This window comes from Cyphomyrmex costatus, unplaced genomic scaffold (assembly GCF_001594065.2).
Source record: "Cyphomyrmex costatus isolate MS0001 unplaced genomic scaffold, Ccosl1.0 scaffold565, whole genome shotgun sequence".
Classification (NCBI taxonomy): Eukaryota; Metazoa; Arthropoda; class Insecta; order Hymenoptera; family Formicidae; genus Cyphomyrmex; species Cyphomyrmex costatus.
The window spans coordinates 123,681-142,890 of record NW_017279836.1 but is presented as its reverse complement, the minus strand read 5'-3'; the positions used below and the strand labels follow the sequence as shown (position 1 = coordinate 142,890).

General features: G+C 35.7%; 1 protein-coding gene across 1 annotated transcript in view; it reads right to left on the bottom strand.

The window, feature by feature from the left end:
- The window catches only part of LOC108779203 (serine-rich adhesin for platelets), a 28,469-nt gene extending 9,866 nt beyond the window's left edge, over window positions 1-18,603 (bottom strand). The window contains exons 1-4 of the mRNA XM_018546569.1: window positions 14,725-18,603; window positions 7,526-7,651; window positions 6,691-6,801; window positions 5,872-6,058 (exon numbers count right to left, since the gene is read on the bottom strand). Coding sequence (XP_018402071.1) covers window positions 5,872-6,058; window positions 6,691-6,801; window positions 7,526-7,651; window positions 14,725-18,603 — 4,303 coding nt within the window. The remainder of the gene's footprint in view (window positions 1-5,871; window positions 6,059-6,690; window positions 6,802-7,525; window positions 7,652-14,724) is intronic.
- Between the last annotated feature and the right edge of the window lie 607 nt (window positions 18,604-19,210).

Sequence of the window (19,210 nt, the reverse complement as noted above, 5' to 3'; positions counted from 1 at the left end):
TAAGTTCCCCCCACCCTTCACATGCCAAAATACATCGCACAAAGATTCCCCCTCCCCTACATGTGAAGGGTGGGGGGAACTTAGCATAACATTAACCAAATTTTTACACTGTATGCAGTCCTGTGGTCAAAAATATCTGTTTCCGTTTAAAAAAGTCAATTCGACATTGAAATGACATTCAAGGTCACGGTCAAGGTCGCATTCCAGGTCATGATTTAATAGCCAGGGAAAAATCCCAAAATAAATTTTTCGAAATTTTTACGTTTTTCGTGAAGATGTGCGAATTGTACTAGGAAATTACTCTGATAGAAATGACCGTAGCGCCCTCTATGTCTAGTGTTTTGAATTCGTCTTGAAAATACCTTTCAAACAAGCCCCCACTCGACCCATGTTGCCATTTAAGATTTTCATCCCCCCTCGTGCCCCCCGGACCCCCTTGGGGGTGGGGGGCCGCAACCCCCCTGAAAAGATAGATTTTTTTAAAAATCGTTTCACGTGTTTCGGCGATTTTTTATTTTTTTAAGATTTTTTAAGTTACACGACCGTTTCCATACTTTTGGATCACCCTATATATATATAATTTATGTTATAAAAAATTGCAATTAAAAATATTGAATTGACGATCATTGCGTGCAAAGGATTTCTCTTCAAAAGCAATGCTTGTTCTCTCGTTGACACTTGATATATTGAGCCTTCATAGTCAAACATATGCGTGTTGAATTTGTTGAACTCTACGTTGTGCAAAAATTACGGATCCGCGCCTATGTCGATCGATATGGCACGCACACGATACAATAGCCATGACGAATGTAAAGCAATACGAGTGCGCAGTACGTGGGCTGTGATATCGTTCACGTTTTATTTTCACGTAGATCATATTTTGTGCAGTGTAAAACTGACAGAAACGCATTCGATGAAACGACGACACAGACAAGAATTAAAATATATTCGGCCGACGTGTTAGAACAAGTTCCTCTCGGATCTCCTTACATACGTGCGTCGTATATGCAAATCATCCGGAGATAGTTGAGAGTAAACAAAATTATAAACGCGATGACATTGAGACTTTGATGCAAATCGACGGTTTTTAAACCGCAAAACATAATGACGTGCAATTAATTCTATTGACTTTTGGGACAATTCGTTTTCGAAATGAGGATGACGCAAAATATCAGGAACTCGTTTAATGACACGACAAGTTTCGTCGTAAAGCGAAAACGCTTAAACCATGCTATCAGTCTCTGAAATTTCCAGGATATTATCCACATGAAGAATTCGTGCCGGGAAAAAAAAACACTGCGTTCCGGAGTTCGCAGATTTTAAAGAATGCTGCTTCTTAATGTCGCTTCTATTTCATACACGTCATCGTGAAAGCAAATAAGCCGCCGTAATTCGATTAGGGACAGAAAGAAAAAGCGGACAACGGCTAAATAAAACAGACACGTCATTTTTATCGAATATAAAAGTATAATTTTTGTACAGAGGAAATCATTTCGCGATTAAAAAAATTCAATGCAATTATGTCTTCATTAAGCACTAATGCATGATTTAATGCGCGCGATATGTTAAAAATATTAATTTATTTGTAATACAAATAAAATTCCTATGTATGAGCTTCCTGGGTTATTAGTGTGCAAATTTAGTTAATTAATAAGTCGATAAGATATAATTCGCAATATACTTATCAAACTAAAACCTGCAGTTAACTTCGTTTGATAAGTACAATTGTTTGCAAATTATCTTATCGCTTTATGAACACATAATTTACGCACAACTTCGGAGACTTATGTAACAGGCATTTTACTTGTATTGAATTTATTTTCTAAAGAGCTACAAAAAAAAACTATCAACTTAATTTATTTTAATTTAATTTGTTTTCCTCGATTGACAAATTTCTTTCCTAAAACGTTAGAAATATGAGAATTTACCGAATCTTAATGTCTACCTTTTCTACGGTTCTCCGGCTGCTAGTAATTCTTTCAGTAGTTAAAGCACGACTATTCGACGTGAAACGTTTATTTTCGTCTGAGCAGCGATCGTAAAATGGTCAAAAGACTTTTCTTTGACGAACGTCGCCCGAAAGAAATTTAAACTTAGCCACAAACAACGATAAACGCGATGGAGCCGAAATTTAAATGTCGTAAATTTTATGTGGTGTTCTTGAACCGTTAGGAACTTTCCATATTCACCATTGTGCAAGGGTTAGAGCTGTGAAAAGAACCCTTTGAGGCCCACTTCCTGAGATGCATCAGGAACGCCCAAAATGCTGGCACACCTCTAAGCGATTTGCCGCAGCAATCATCTTGGCCTTTACTGCGCCCACGATGAGCATCTTATCGTTATATGATTGTTGGCCTACCGAACGAATGTCTTTCCTCGCCGAGTTTATTTCCCTCACGAACGATCTTTTTCGACAATTGAATGTTGATTAGCTCTATTATGTTTCTTGTTTATGATAGGAAATGTTAAAACGATCAATAATATTTTAACACGATCATTAATATTTTTTAAATAATAATTTAATATCAGACTTTATTGATGAGTTTTAATTCTAGTATAAAGAAGGATTTCTCTGAAAACAATTAATGTGTATAAATAAAACGATATACTTAAAAAATTATATAAAAGTTTCGCCAAAGTAAGATTATTATAACTAATTTGACTTTTTATAATAATTTATTTAAGTTAATTAATAAAAATGAAGCGATATAACTTTTATTAATCGAAGCAAATAATAACGCTATAAATTGTACTAAAATGAGTTAATCATCCACCTGATTACATCGTCGCTCGTTTTTTTATTTAGTCTTTTTTGATCTGCAAATTGAACGGTCATATCGCAAGGATACCCACTTAATAAACACGTTGTACAACAAAGAAGAGTACTTCGCGGGGATGCGTATGGAAATTTATACGAACGATGAGAATGACGATATCGAACAGCGTACGGAAGAGGAGAAAGACGTACAATGGTCTCTGACTCTCTTCGATTTATCTCGATGCGTACAAAATTGCTCAAACGTTTTTATGTCTCTATCAAATTTGCTTCCTGCAAAACAATGGAAAACTCAATAAATTAATTTCTGATTTACGACAATATATATCTTTTTCATCCGTCGATTCTCTATAATTTTTTAAAAAAGGATAATACGTACACAATGATGTTTGTAAAATTTGAAAAATTATTATATATTGGGTGGATCCATATATTCGTTCGGTTTTTTGAAGGCTAAAATGAAACAGGTTTTTTTCATACAAAGGATGAATTTTAATCAATGATATCTTCTCGGTTTTTGTTGATGGCAAGAGGTCATCAACAAATAATATTTGAATTTAAATTTTAGGATTTTATCAGATATATTGTAATATATTATTATATGTATACTCTCTCTGAGAGAAAAGTGTTTGGTATTTGTAACTATTACATAGTAAAAAAATTATTATAATTAGAAGTTCCATTTTTATAATTATTATCGCAATAATATTAGTAATAATAATTATACATCTATAAATTTCCTAAAAATGTATATATTTTGCACCAAAAATGATTATATATGTTAAATTATAGTTAAACAGTAATTGCAACCATTTTTTTCTTAGTAGTGGCAATATATATAATTTTCATAAAAGTCATTCTTTATATTGAGAAAAATATCGATTTAAACACATAATATGTAGAATAAAATTTTTAATACCCTACAAAAGGATTTCCTTCATCCAAATTCCTTTTGATAAAAAATTTTAAACACATTTCTTATTAAATATTACCAAAGTTCTGGCATTTAATTTTTCTCGCAAACAAGTAATTTTTTCGTGTGTAATAAAGATCGTTCTTCAAAAGAACAATCCATTAAAGTATTTATCCGCAAGAAAATTATTTACCAATTCGTTACACACACACTTTCAATAATGAAACCCTGGCGCCTTCGATTACTCGATCCGATATTGTGGAAGCAAGATACTGCGATTTTTAATCAATTATATGATGAAATAATCAGGGAATCATACATCCATTACACTTTTGTTTGTAAATAGATGCAATTACTGATGTTTTCACGCAAACTTAGATATGAAGAAACAACTGCGTCGTATCAAGTAGAAAATTTATTTTGATTGAAAAAATATTAATAATTTATTTGCGTCTGTAAAGCCAGATTTCAAGACAAGCAATTTTGATTGAACATCGTGAGAAATGACATTGATTAAAAAATACATAATACGTACATTGTTTGTAGTATCTACTATTTAATTTGCACCTGTCAAGTTTGTAAATGTTAACTGAAATTATCTATTATAGCATAATCACGACGCAGACGAAGTGGATAAAATCTTTTACCACACAAAATAATTCTCACAGAATTATCATAATGACTGCTTAATTTATCGTCCAGGCCAACACAATCGCAGAAATACAAACAATTTCACACTGACCGTTTAATCGAATTCCCGCGTAACTGCGTCTTCTTATGCAATCATTTAAAACATATAAACAAGTTATTCAACAACAGTAAAACATGCAACTTCGCATATTTTACACGTGCCAATTATTGATTTTCAATGTAAATATACGGTTTAAAAAAGCGATAAAATTTTTTCGAGGCATTCATAATTTTGGCGCGATTAAATGATTTAAATTTAAGATATTGGTAAAGTAAATTAAGTCACGACGAGATCACAACAGAGATTTATTGTTTTACTGTATTTAATTATAATATTTATTAATCTGCACATGAGATAGATGTTTATGGAAATTTTATTAGTTTGAACAATGAGAATAGATTAATTACTAACTCGCAGCTTGTCTGCAAATTTCGATTAAATTGCAAGGACGACTAGTGCATCGCGAACGTATCGCGAACGCATCGCGGTGGAGGCGGCGGGACGACGACCCGATTGGAGAAGTCGCAATCCAGACGCGGTTCTATCTGTGTATCCCTCTCTTCGGCGGGACGTGATTACTTAATTACTATATACTGGCGATCCGTGCATTTTTCTGCGTCGAAGTGCCGGCACTTAAAACGGTTTTTATAAAGTTTACGCTGCCCAAGGCCCGTACGTGAGCGGCGACATGCAAGGTCATAGATAAGTGACGGTAATGAGGAAGATCCACCGAGTGCATAGTTACGGCGTGCAGCTGCAGGTGCATCGGCGCCGATTGCGCGCCGATGCAAATCGAAATAGGGACCGCGCGAGGATGCGTTTCCGCGGGAAATTGCGCGATGCGTGTCGCACCGTCGGTACGTGTCGATATCATATGGTGTGTATCTCTCCTCTCGGTTGATTATACTGTACGACCAGATGCGCCACGTATGCAATGTGTGTAGGAATGATTCAAGATGAATGTAATTTTATGTTAATTGGAAAAAGGTTATACTACACATTCGGTTGCTTCGAGCAATTACATTTGAAAAGTGCTGACTATTAAATTAATATTATATTTGTTTATTTTTGTTTGAAATTGTCAAATTGATTCAAACATATTATCAGACACTAACTTTTTTGATCGAATAATGACTTTTCGTTTCTATGTATTTATTATTAAAAAATTGTTACTTTACTTTCGTTTTAAATGTTTGATTTTTAAGATATAATTAAATATGTAATCATTAATTAGAAAATTATTCACGCATATATATCTTCAGTTTAAAAAATATTGATTTCTTAATACTATAATATATTTATAAAAATTTTAATCCTTTGTGTAGAGTATATCTATATATAGTAATAAAATATAAACGTGAATAAAATGTCTCTTTTAACACCCTGTACAACTTTAATCTTTTATATTATCTTAAATAAATGTATTTAAGTTATTTGCATCACGTTGCTATCGAAAAAATATCAAATAAATTAATGTCATATACAACTTACCTTCTTCGGTGCAGCAACCTAAAAGTGTTACGACATTTGGATGACTGCCTAATTGCTTCATGATTTCGAGTTCTCGATCTAAGTCTTCCTTCTCTCGATCAGAAGCACCTTCTTTAACGGTTTTCACTGCTACTAATCGAGTCGTGCCTTGATGACCTGTCAAATCGTCAGCTTCGGCCTTCCATACCTGATATTGCAATTCAATCATATTTAAAATATTTATTAATTGTAAGCTTTAAAAATATTTTGTTCCTCTTTAAGATTAGCAATTAATTAACTCTTGCATTTTTTAAATGCATTCGAACTAAATAATGTCAATTATTGATAACCATAATTTTTAAGATTGCAGATTTTAATTTTTTCCGGTTTGTTTTACGTTATTAGAGATGTCTATTACCGTTACTTTAGAAATTTATAATCACAATGGAAAAATAATTATGTCAATCACTGTGCCATCTTTTAATTAGTAGAAAAAATTATATCACAATAGATTACACATTCCCCAAGATTTTCCACAATTTTGTATAATCAATTCGAATGTATTACGCTAACTACCCATTATCGTATCTCATAAGTACGACGTTCAAATCGCATACGTCGAAAGCTGTTATTACTATCGAAATCAACGTGGATAGAATTCCGCAAGTAAAAGAATATATAAAATCGCTTGAGGATAAATATCGGAAGAAGGAACTGTTGAACTTGACAGCGAAGATTACGTTTCCGCATGGATTTCAGGTATTTCGTTAAAATCTATCCGACAGCCGCAAATTACAGGCTGCCTTTTTTATAGAGATGCCGCAAGAAGTATCTTCTCACCTGGCCGAAGTTTCCTTGCCCGAGGACTGTCTGTAATCTAAGCTTATCTCTAGGAAACTCCCATCTGGATTCTTGAGACGGCGGAGGCGGCGGTTTCTCAGCTTCGTGACACTGCGCGGAAAGATGAAGATTAAGCAGCAGTTAAGAATTGTTGAAAAAGTAGCTGCTAATTGACATGCACGGGAGTAAACGTTCGACACGTCGCGTCGTTTGGAATTAATGTGTCTCGCGTCTATCGCTAACGCAAATTTCTTCCATGTTAAGGAAATGAACTTCCGGGATTTTCCATTGACGTGTCTCTATGCATAATGCGATTTTCCCATACGCGACACGCGTGACGAAATCGATATGTTATTTATGTATCGCACGCAATAACTCGCTCTGAATATTTATGCAAATTATTTCTTTAAATAAAAACAGACAGCTATTAATTAAGTTATATTAATAAAAAATTGATTTTATATTTATAAAATATAATTATTTATCAAATTAATTTTATTTATAAATAAAATTATTCTCATTAATGTAACAGCAGTCTTCATTTTTTTTTACTAAAAAAGGTAATTAAATCTGAACAATAATAATTTTCTAAATAATTTATGAATTTTTTATAAATAAAATTTATAAAATATAAATAAAATTAATTTTGATATCACGATATACACATAAAAATTATTTAGCCCAAATATCTTTTTGCGTGGTCACTAAATTAAATAAAGTACAATTCAATTGAAAAAATTCACACCATGTGACGAACGCGTCGAAAAGGCTGTGCAAACAATTCTACGTGACTGCTGTCGCATTAAACATACGAGAGTGTACGTTAATTTCTCACCAAGTGCTGTATCCTCGGTAGTTTCGTGATCGCCTTCTCGATGGACGTCTTGAAGTCACCGTTTTCGAGATTAAGAGCGTCCTTCCTGCAGCTTATCTCCGATGACGTGTCCGACTCCTCGAGCACCTGCATAAGCAAATCAACGTCAGCGGAACGTGTATGCAACATGCCGCTCGCACGCGCATCGTTGAACCACTTGAATCGGTCGTCACTCCCGTTTAATTGGGAGGCGTATTGCCGCGTAGCAATGAAGATCAGCGAGATAGATTGAGGTGTCCCGCATTTCCACGAGTAATATTGCCGGAATAAAGTTAGACGAGCATACTGCGATTCCACGTAAATAAACAACATCGTTTCTTACAACGGCGATAAGATGCATACAAATAATGCAAAAATGATGACCAATTGTACCTGCCGTAGCTTTCAAGGAAATGAAATTATCTACAATTGCACTGGAGTATTTTTAATATCTGAGAATAGCAATAAAGAAAATAATTTGCTTCCCGCAGAGCACAAACTAACAGTAATATCAATGTTATAATTTTCTTCAACAACTGCCATGTACAACATGTGTTACATTACATTTATATTGTTGAGTGGAAAATTATAATATTGATGTAATGTGTGTGTGTTACTGACAGCTTATTCTGCGGATTATAAAGAGTTTCTTCCTACACTATATCTTTTTACATAAAATTATAAATAATTTACGTTTCTAATGAGAAAATCAAACTTTTAATATTAACTATATAATATTGAGTTAAAATTGTAACTTTTTAAAACTTTTAAATTCAATCTTGCATTAATTTTTATAACTCTTTTCTTCTCTCTCTTTGTTATAACATTTATAATTACTTTAAATTTAATAAAAAAATTCATAATGTGTATGAAAAAAATTTTGAGTCTTTTTAATATCAAAAATCAATATTTAACACTTTGATTGCCATGTCATTATTTGGATGATAAAATTCGCAAGTGTTATTCGTTTGTTACAGATGATTTATTTATCTGATTAAAAATGAATCTACAAAGGATTTAAGATATTTTTTAAACTCCTGATTACTGGCTGCTATTTTGAATTGTGAATGACCAGAAATGAGAAGTGCAACAAAAAATTTTTAAACTGTATAAAATGTAAATACTCTTTAATAAAATATCATAATCAATAAAATAAATTTATAAAAATATACTTAAAACTTTCCTTATGTTCCAGCAATCAATAAATAATCATAGATTTGGAAATGAATTATGCCTAACCAAAATCAAGTTATATGGTAGCTGTTGAAATGAGATAAACATAGTTTTATTGTATTTTAGAGTAAAAGGAGAATTTTTGATATGTTTTACAAGTATAATCTATCAAATCTTGTTTTGTTGAAAAATATTTTTATTTTTATTTGTAAGAATTTTTATTACGTATCTTCTCGCTTTTGATGTCATCAATATACATAAATGGTGAGTGGTCAAGATTTTTAGAGAAACAATATAAATTATATTAAGATTAAGATAATAATAAAATATTAAAAATAATACATTTTTATTAAGTTTCATGGCATAATCAATACAACAATCAAAGTGTTAATATAATAAATTATATTTGATTATAATTATAATGCTCAAGTTATTTTAAAAAAGAGCATCTATAAAGTCGCCTATGTTATACGAGAATCTTCAGGAAAGCGAATTGGTTTATTCGTCGACGGTGAAATTTTAATCTTAAAGAATACAGTACACTTGAATTTAGCATCAAACTCTTATGAACTAACTCGAACGAGCCCAAAAATCGTCCTGCTTATTTATATGTCCCCTGTACTCATCTTTTCTCCCTTCATTTGTGTACTTCTTTTTTACCGTCCACGCAAACCTTTGTACCTCCATTCAGATTTATTTCCATGACTGTCAGGTTAAATTTAAATTTATGCCCACGTTATTATTTATGAACGTCTTGCAGGCGTGAAAGCATTTCGCTTATATCATTTCCGGAAATTTTGTGGTCTGCGCCATTAATTCCGCTATCATTTCTGACACCAAAAAGATTGTTGACACTTTTGTTATTCGCAAGAAATGGAATTTCCGCAATTAAGAACTGTAATAGAAAATGTGGTTCTCATCAAGACGAGAAATAGAATTTCCGCAATTAAAAACTACAATATAAGACTAGAAATGTGGTTCACCAAGAATCTCTATAAAGAGTAAATATTAAAGTATATATTCACGAGATATCTAATTGTGTATAGAAGTACATTATCGATGTAATTATTAATAATTACACAAATGTAATGCTCGGCACAAATATCTTTATTTTCAGACGCGATTGTCTTGATGAGACTTGCACGAGAAGATATTCGACCTTCGACGCAACCTTCTTGTTGGCTGTCCGAGGAAAATTCCACGGAAAAAGAATCATCATAGATAATGAGCCGAACAATTTTCGCATTATCCAACGTTCGCGTTCATCTTCTCATTTACTAACACGCCACGCTTCGTCTGATGATACTGTGCTCGAATCATCCCAAGATTATTCTGCATACAATGAACTTGTAGTAATTGTTGAGGAAGGGAAGGGGGAAGGGATTGTTAACCATTTCATGAATCACCGCAAAGATAGCCTTCGCGAAGAAATTATTCGATGACCGCGTTTGATATTCATTCACGACGAAGTCACGGCCGTGATAACGTGAATTTATAGCTTGCAAGAAAAAAGTATTTACAAATTTTAATTTTATAAAAGTGTAGAGGAAAAGGCAATATTATGCCCTCCCCCCTCTCCCTATTGTAGATATTAGGCTTTTCTTAATGTCTCTATTATTAGTTAGCAAATTTTAGTGATTAATTATGAAATTATTTGTTTAGTAGCTCGCCGTTACGCCATGACGTTAATATAACAGTCAGCATTTTTTTATAACACACTTTCAAGCATTTCGAAACGTTTTTAAGATACATTTTGTCATTTCATTACATATTACTTCCTCAGTCTTCTTAAATTTGAGTATATAGTAACTTGAGTATAGTTATTTAACGATTTTTATTTATTTATAGAACTATGAACATTGCGAGTTATGAAAGATTAAATAATAACATAATATTATGCTAGTAATCCTCTAAACGTGTTGATTGCTGCCGGCCTCTTTCTCTTTTTCGAGGTTTTTATGTAAAATAATTATTCCATAAATTAATTTAAACTATATTGTAAATCCATAATTTGTTATTCGTACTGTAGATTCTTAAAGCAACCTATGTGCGGAAAAAGTTATATACATCATTTGCATAAATTCTGCAATATTTTACTTTTTTATTAATTTTGTGTAACTAAATACAAATTTTTTTAAACAAAACAAATTTTTAAATGGATTTTTGTAAAAAGTCACACTATCATCTCTTCGAGTTATTACGCAATATCGTTATATTTTTATAATTAGTAGACAACTATATACAATATTTAACAAAAATGAAGACTGCGTTACTTTATATTGGAAAAGAAGACTATGTTAAATTTCATAAATTTTGTATACATATTCATATTTAATTTTTGTGAACATTGATAATGACCTGATCGGTGTCGAAACGTCTGTTGAGATTGTTGATATTTTAATTTTATTTTTATTTTGTATTATCTTTATTGAATTTGTAATGTTTATTAATTTGAATTAAAGTATCTTTGTTAAATGTCAACATTTGGCTTCTTTTATTTTGTATGTTTTATAATTAGTATTCTAAATAATAAATGTTTCATAATTTTAAATCTAGAATCGATTGAACAACACTGTGATAAATGTAATTGTTACGTTTTAAGTTTTTCAGATATTGTGTGATATTAATCAACTTATTGTATAAATAGGATAATACCATCTTCTCCTTTATCTATTTTTAGTATTATTCAGATCTCAAGAGGCAATGTCTCATTATGAATTAACTCTTCGAAACTGGCGATGTATTTATTGGACACTCAATTATAATTTTTTTTTCTACAAAAATAACAAACAATTTATTTTTCTTCATGTTACATTTATAAAAATTTGGGTTATTCTTATTAAAATACATATGAAAAGAATAACTTCATTAAAAAATTAAAAATTTTCTGGACACATAAATGGAAATAACGTTGTTGAACCATTAAAATAATTTTGTTTGAAATTCAAATTAATTGATAAAATATCAAATCGTTTACTCATTATTTTTTAGCTTCCAACATAATTATTTTGATACATCAAAATTAAATTATTTTTGGTTCCTTCAAAACACACTACTCAACAAAATTAAAACATCACCTGTTCCACTCTGCAAAAATAGGCAAACTTTGAGATAGAATAACTTCATCAAAAATCGCATCGACATGTTTAAAAAAGTATTTTAAAGCTTGAAATCTGTACTTTTCAGATCCGTACTTAAAAAAACGGCCTTATTGATATTTCATGAAGTTACAGAACCAAAAATGAAGACACAACAAATCTTAAAATTTTATACGAAATTTATTATTTGCAAGGCGCGAATTAAAAATTCTGCACAAATGCGATTTACAGATTTTGAAAGACTGAATCTTTACCTTCAATTTGTTTTTTTCCAACTTTTGTACGATTTTTTTTCACTAAATTATTCAATGTTAAAAATGACCTCTTTTATTTCAACGTTGAATAACTCGGTGAAAAAAAATCGTACAAAGGTGGGAAAAAAACAAATTAAAGATAAAGACTTCTTCAAAAGCTGTGAACCGTATTTGCGCACAATTTTTAGTCGTGGAAGTTCTCAAATTTTAAAAATGTTGAGGTGTGAAGCATCTTCATTTTTGTAACTTCACAAAATATCAGTAAGATCGTTTTTTGAAGTATCGGTCTGAAAAATAAAGATTTCAAGCTTTAAAATGCTTTCTTAAATATGTCAATACGATGATTTTTGACGAAGTTATTCTACCTTAAAGTTTGCTTATTTCTGCAAGGTGAAACAGATGATGTTTTAATTTTGTTGAGTAGTGTACTAGATCTTCCTTTTTTTAATTAAATTGTTTAATTTTTTAAATTAAATTAAACTTAATTAATAGATTTACTAAGGCCTCGGTAGTCTAATTGGCTAAGACACTTGCGCGTAAAGCAAGCGATCCGGGTTCGATTCTCGGCCGAAGTAATATTTTTCGCAATAAGAATTATTATTTTCAGATTTTAATATAGTTTAACATCGATATAAGATGCCAAAAGAGTATCAATTATTAAATTGTTAATCAATTTAATTCGTGATAGTACTGCGGTAGTTTATTAGAATTACATTTCAAGATTGACAATTGTTCACCGCGTAGTTTAGAAATACTACATATATCAGTATATAAATTCACTCGAAATTATATTATATATAAACAACTAAGATTCAAGCTAGACTGTTATAGGCTTCGTCTTCGTATTAGTTATGTTGTTACATTGATGATCTTTAGAATTGAATATTAATTAAATTGTATTTTCGTAAATGTGTATTAATGCTGATTCTTTTTATACGAGTTATGTTATTTTGATTCTTTAAAACTAATTAGTGCCTTGTAATTACCATAAATTAAATGTGTGTCTTACAGACTCAATATCAATGTTACAGATTTTGGCGTCAGGTCTATAAGTTCGGAGAGTTCTTTAAAACCCGTTTTAATTAAAATAGCTGTCCAGGATGATACTTTCTGATAATTATGAGTCTAGCGAGCCGCATTCTGGATCAACTAATAGTCCATAACAGCAACGATTCAGACGTTGTTGATATGTGTTAATTATCAAAATGTAAGCGTGATTCCGCTGCGACATAACGAACGTCACTAGCTAAATGGCCGTACGATAAACTTTAACTCGCGATGATAATCCTGGTCATGCCGCGTAACGGTACGTAAGTGGCACTGCCGCATGAACGGCAATTTGTACCTCAGCATCCCGTCGTGCATCAATTAAAAACAAAGTTACACGTGGTGTCTTTTTTTTATCGCTTTCTTACCGCGTCTTCCACCGGTACGATAATCTCAATCGCAATTACACTCAAGAGTAGATCTGATCTCCAATTAAACTTTAATGTTCTACAAGTCATATCAGAATAGAATATTATGTGTTACTAGACAATATTAGATAATCTTGTTCCTTTCATCGAAAAATTCATATTTTGATCGATCTGAATTTTTGCTTCCAATTTTTCTAACTTTCTCCTTTGAACATTTTAAAAATAATTATCCATGTGGCATTTTTAATATATAATTAATAATACTTAAATTTATATTATAAAATATAACAGAGAAGTATAAACTAAAGATTATACATAAAAACTATTCGAGTTTAAATAAATATAGACATTTAAAATTGCAGAAATATTTTATTTGTAAAAATTTCTTCATTTGCAATCAATAAAATAATAAAAATAAAAAGATTTCACGCGTGTTTGGCAATTAAAAATTTAATTCAATAATAAATTTTCGATTAATCTAAATTTTTTCTTCTTCCAATTTTCTTTTACAAATTTTAGAAACAATTATCTATCTTTTATGGCTGGGTCCACAACCTTGCTTTAAGAAGCCCTAAACCGTAAAAAAAGCCGTAAGAAATTGACCAATCATAGTCGATTTTTTTCTCGCATTTAACTATGATTGATGAATTTCTTACGGCTTTACTGCTTAGAGCCTCTTAAAACGAAGTTGTGGACCCAACCTAATGTTCAATAATGCTTAAATTTGCCGTATTAAATACAATAGAACAACAAACTGAAAAATTAAAATTGCATAAAGATTATCTAAATTTGAATAAATGTAAGGTACCTAATTTCAGAAACAGTTTTTACGTCATATTGCTTGCAAAAATTCCTTCATTTGTAAATCAATAAATTAGCCTACAAAATTGTTGAAAAGATTTTGGACATATTGCCAAATATAAAAATTACGCATTGCTATTCTCAGTGTATTTTTTATATTAAAATATTATATTCAATATAAACCTAGTATCCGCATAAAGCTTTCGCTAGTATCCCTCTCACAATCACGTGTTTTCAATATTTGTAAATGGATTCAAATCGTGTTTACCAGTTCTCCGATCGCAACGCGCGAGACTCTGTCGCGGGAAAGAGAAAGACGAAATATCACGAATCGATCTAGAGCGTGGCGATTCGCGCATACTTTCTAATCCCGATCTAAGCTAAATCGATCGCAACGCTGCTGGTACGCTAAGCGACCTCGAAACCTCGAACTCGCTCACCTTACGATTCCTAAGTATCAGTCTTCTGAGAATGAGCCCGACGCCGACGGCGATGGGAAAGACGACGAGAGTGGCCAGGATGTAGCCGACCACAGCAACAGTCTCTTGAGTGGCGATCACGTCGCCGTCGTGCCGCTTCAATATCACCTCACTGATGTTCATCGATTCCCGCGGGCTCACCGAGATCGGCTCACCGGTCTCGAAGAACGTCCTGTTGAGCCCGCCGGGATAATACATCGTGCCGTTGTATTCCGGCAGGATCGAATGATGATAGGCAGGCCTGTACCTCGTCCTGTTGGTCGTGGTCACGAAAGAGGAACCTTTAGACCCTGGAGGAACAGCAGAATCCTGGGATTCGCGATTCTCTTCGTGTTTGTCCTTTCTGGAGCTTGTTGGAACTACGGTGGGTTCTTTAGACTTGAGAACGGGAACGGTAGTCGATGTACTTTCACTAATTTGTGTCGTGTTATCGATAATCGTCACTAATTCAGGAATCTTCTCCGTTGTCGTTGTCGACGTCGTCGTCGACGTTGTTATCGTCGTCATTGTACTCATGATCATCGTCGTCAACGCCGGATCGTTCTGCCGTTCGGAATCCACAGGAAGCACCACCCGTTCCGTACCGCGAGCAAACCCATCTATCGGCCCGCTACTGTTGAAGATATCCGATGTGTTATACAGATGCATGATCGGTAGCACGTCATCCTTGTCTTTTGACTTGTCTGATAAATTACGCGCCCTGACTTCCGGCGATCTCTCACCAGACACGCGTTTCCCGTTCTGCATTACCGTGGGCGGCGACGAGGTAGGCAAGACTTTCGACCTTCTGCTCGAAGTCTCGTTTACATGAACGTCATTCTGAATTGGAGAAACCGTTGTCGTCGTCGTTGTTGATGTGGTCGTCGCATCCTTCGCTCGGTATCTCTTTTGGATCTCTGAAGGATCTAGATTATTTTCTTTTACAGCGTCGGTCGGCCTCAAGGTATTAGTCTCCGGATCGGTAGTGGTCCTCTCCACTTCCGATAGTATTCTAGGCGTGACCGGAAAAACCGGAGCTGCCGGTACTGTTGACATCGTCGTCGTTGTCGTTGTTGTCGTCGCTGTAATCGCGACAGTTTCATCCACTTGCTCAATCACTGTCACGGTCGTGATCTCGCCGATGCCGTCCATCGTTGCGTTCACGTCACTTTCAGACTTGTTCGGCATCGCGACACTCTGATCGCTGCTCCCGATATCGCTTTCATTTAAACTCGATTTGGCAGTAACGATATCTTCCTCAAGAACGTGAGACTTTTCCAGTTCCGTCATTGTGATAGCGTCGACGAGAACAGACGGATCGGTCGCGTCCAGAGTCTCGTCAGCTGCACTTGAATTTCGATCTAAGATCCCCATGACGGTTGTTTCTTGAGGACTGTTGTCACCCGGTACTTCGTTCACCCCGCTGGCACGCGCAACTTCCCGAAGAGAATCAACACCTGGCACTTCATCGTCCAAAACTTTACCGTGGTTCGCAACCCGTGTCCCATTCGACGATCGATCGTTCACCACTAACTTATCTTTAGCACTATCGATCTTCTCTTCACCAGACTTCAGTTTCCTGGTACCGCTCGAAGGAGACACTCCGCTCGAAGAGGCCAATATTCTGCGACGCTTGCTTGCCACTAGAGTCGAAGATTCTTCGCTTATAGTTGATCTTTGATTTAACACTGCGCTGGCGCTCTTCCTCAGGAATCTCCGATCATTAGCACCCTCCTGTTCGTTGGTTCGCAACTTAGTATGATTCCACCTGACCGATCCTCTGTTTGCGATCTCCGGTGACTTGATGGATCTGAATGTCGACGAGACAACGCTATCGTTATCCGCTGCTGAATATAACGAGGACCAAGCAGCTGCCGTTCGCTGGCCAGTTGTGCCTCGTTGCTGCTGCGGAACAGCTTTCCTCGATCGTTCCCCCTCCAGACCGTCAACTACATCGGGCAACGCTCCAGCAGCTGTGGCTGGCTCGACGGTCGCGCCAGCACTGAGTCCCGTCGGCGTTCGTGCCGGTTCTATACCGCCATCACCGGCACGAGGAAGCAGAAGAGGAGAAGACGGCGGCGGCGGCGGCGGCGGTGGTTGCTGCTGCTGCGGTCGCTGCTGCGACGATCCACCGCTCGTTATCTCAGCACCGCTACCAGCACGACCAGCAGCACTACCTTCCCCTCGTCTTTCCTCGCCGCTTAATCCGGGTCCGGTGTAGTTGCGCAACAATCGCGTCACGTTCGTTATCGTATAAGCGTACACGTGTTGCTGCGGATGCTGCTGCTGTTGCTCTTGCGGCTGTTGATCCGAGTCGACGATGACGACAGGTGCGGACGACTCCGTCTTCGAGGGCGATGTCAATGATGGCGATGATTTCGAGACGACGTCGCCGCCGGCCGACACGCGAACCGGTCGATCCGCGATGGGATCCACGACCGGTTGCTGCTTAACGGTATTCCGATGGCTCCGCTCGCTCTCGATCGCGAAACTCGACAGCCCGAAGCTGTCGTCCGGCACGACGATCCGCAGAGTCGACGATTCCGCCCGCGATGGTACCAACGACGTCGTCTCGATGCTGTCGCTCTCTCGAGACCTCACACTTCCTCTCTGCGATGTTGACATTGTCCTCTCAGTACCCGTTAACTTGTGCTCCGATTTCTCCGTGTTCTCTGTTTCCACCTTCGCCTCGATGACTTTCTTCTTCTCGCTGTCCTTTCCAAAATCGTTCGTCCTCTGAAGGCTCTCGGCGGTCCCGTTCGAGGCCGTGATCGTTTCATTCGAGAGTTTCGCATCGATTTCACTCTTCACAATAATCCTCGCCTCAACATCGGATTGCCGCGGTATCTGGGTCGTCGTGCTCACTTCGATAACGTGGGTCGCGTTTCTTCTTTCTAGCGGGACTTGATCGCGGCTTCCGTTCGCGTGAGCGGACAGGTCGCTGCGGCGGAATTTATCGTCCACCGTATTCATCTCGCTCCTTGTTTCTGAACCGCCGACGATACCGGGGCTTGACTCGTTCCCGGGAATAACATTGGACACAACGTCCGCCGTGGGCCTCGGTTTCCGGTAATACAGTCCGTTACCTGAACTTCTGAACGTATTCTTAATTCTCGATACTTGATTCTTCTCAATCGTCCGTCGTTCTAACGTTTCCAACGCAATATTCATTTCCTCATTCATAATTTCCTCCATTGGCGTGGCGATCGTCGCAGTGAATCTCTTCGTGGAATATCTTCTGCGCGAGAAAGTCGGATTCGTCAATGTCGTCTCCACAGAGTTATTACTGTTACTAGTGACGTTCTGTGCATCCGGCTGGAGCTTCTGGCCGAAATAAAGAAACTGCGACATATCTTCCACCGGAATATTGCTCTCCACTGGCCTAAAGTGATTGTACAATGATTCGGGCATCGATACGGTGTTTTTCTTGCGCGTTTCGGTGTCTCCTAATTTTTGATTGGTAGCTGGTGTTGAAGCGATCGAAGAGATATTTTCGTTCTTCTCGGTCGTCGGCGACACAGCTTCGTTTTTAAGTGTCTTCGTGGTTTCCAACTCTCCTCCCGTCGCGTTGAGATTGATCAAGGAAACGACTTTTTCGATCGATTGTCTTGACGATTGCGGAATTTCCTCTTTCATTGACATCTCCGTTCGAGCGCTTGTAACGTAAATGCCGTTTCTAGTCTCCTGGGTTTCGAGAACGTCCTGCGGATCTTTCGAAATGATGTCGCCAGGTCGTGGCCTACGACTGGAAAGAATCCGATGAGGCTCATGCAAACGTTGATTCAGAATTTGTCGTCTTCTTGCAGTGAGAATGTTGCGTAGCGTCTGCTCGCGTTTAGCCTTTGATGACAACGGTTCCATGTGCAAGGATGTACGCCCATGACGATGATCCGTGACTGACTCTGCAAACAAGAATAATACATTTTTAATTTTCTCAAATAAATTAAATACAAAATTAGATTATAACTTAATAGATATAAATACTGACAAGTAGAATTAAGGCATACATGTAATTTTAACGTGTAAAAATAATTCTAAAGTTTACAAAATATTTGTTACGCATTTGTTACAACAATGACAAAATTTAAAAACGAAATAAAATTATAAATACATCGTTTGCAATAATTATATTTTGTCATTACACTAATATTAATTCGATACTACATTAAAGAAGTACGTCTTGACACGGTTTCTAAAAGTTAACTGAACGCATGTGAGAAACAATGATACTATGATGTATAACTGAAGCGATTATAGGTTTTGGTCCGTTGCTATACACGGTCTCATCTAAGGAAAGAGGAATTTTCTACGGACGGATTAATACGAATTGCAATCATCATCCGTCAGAGCGTCTCGGTGAAAACCGGAAGAACATTGACCGCTTCTTCTTCACGCTACACAGCAAATGTAATTAAGTTCTCAATTAGATTTGCCATGCGTGCGACGTGCAAAAGAAATTCTCGCGGAG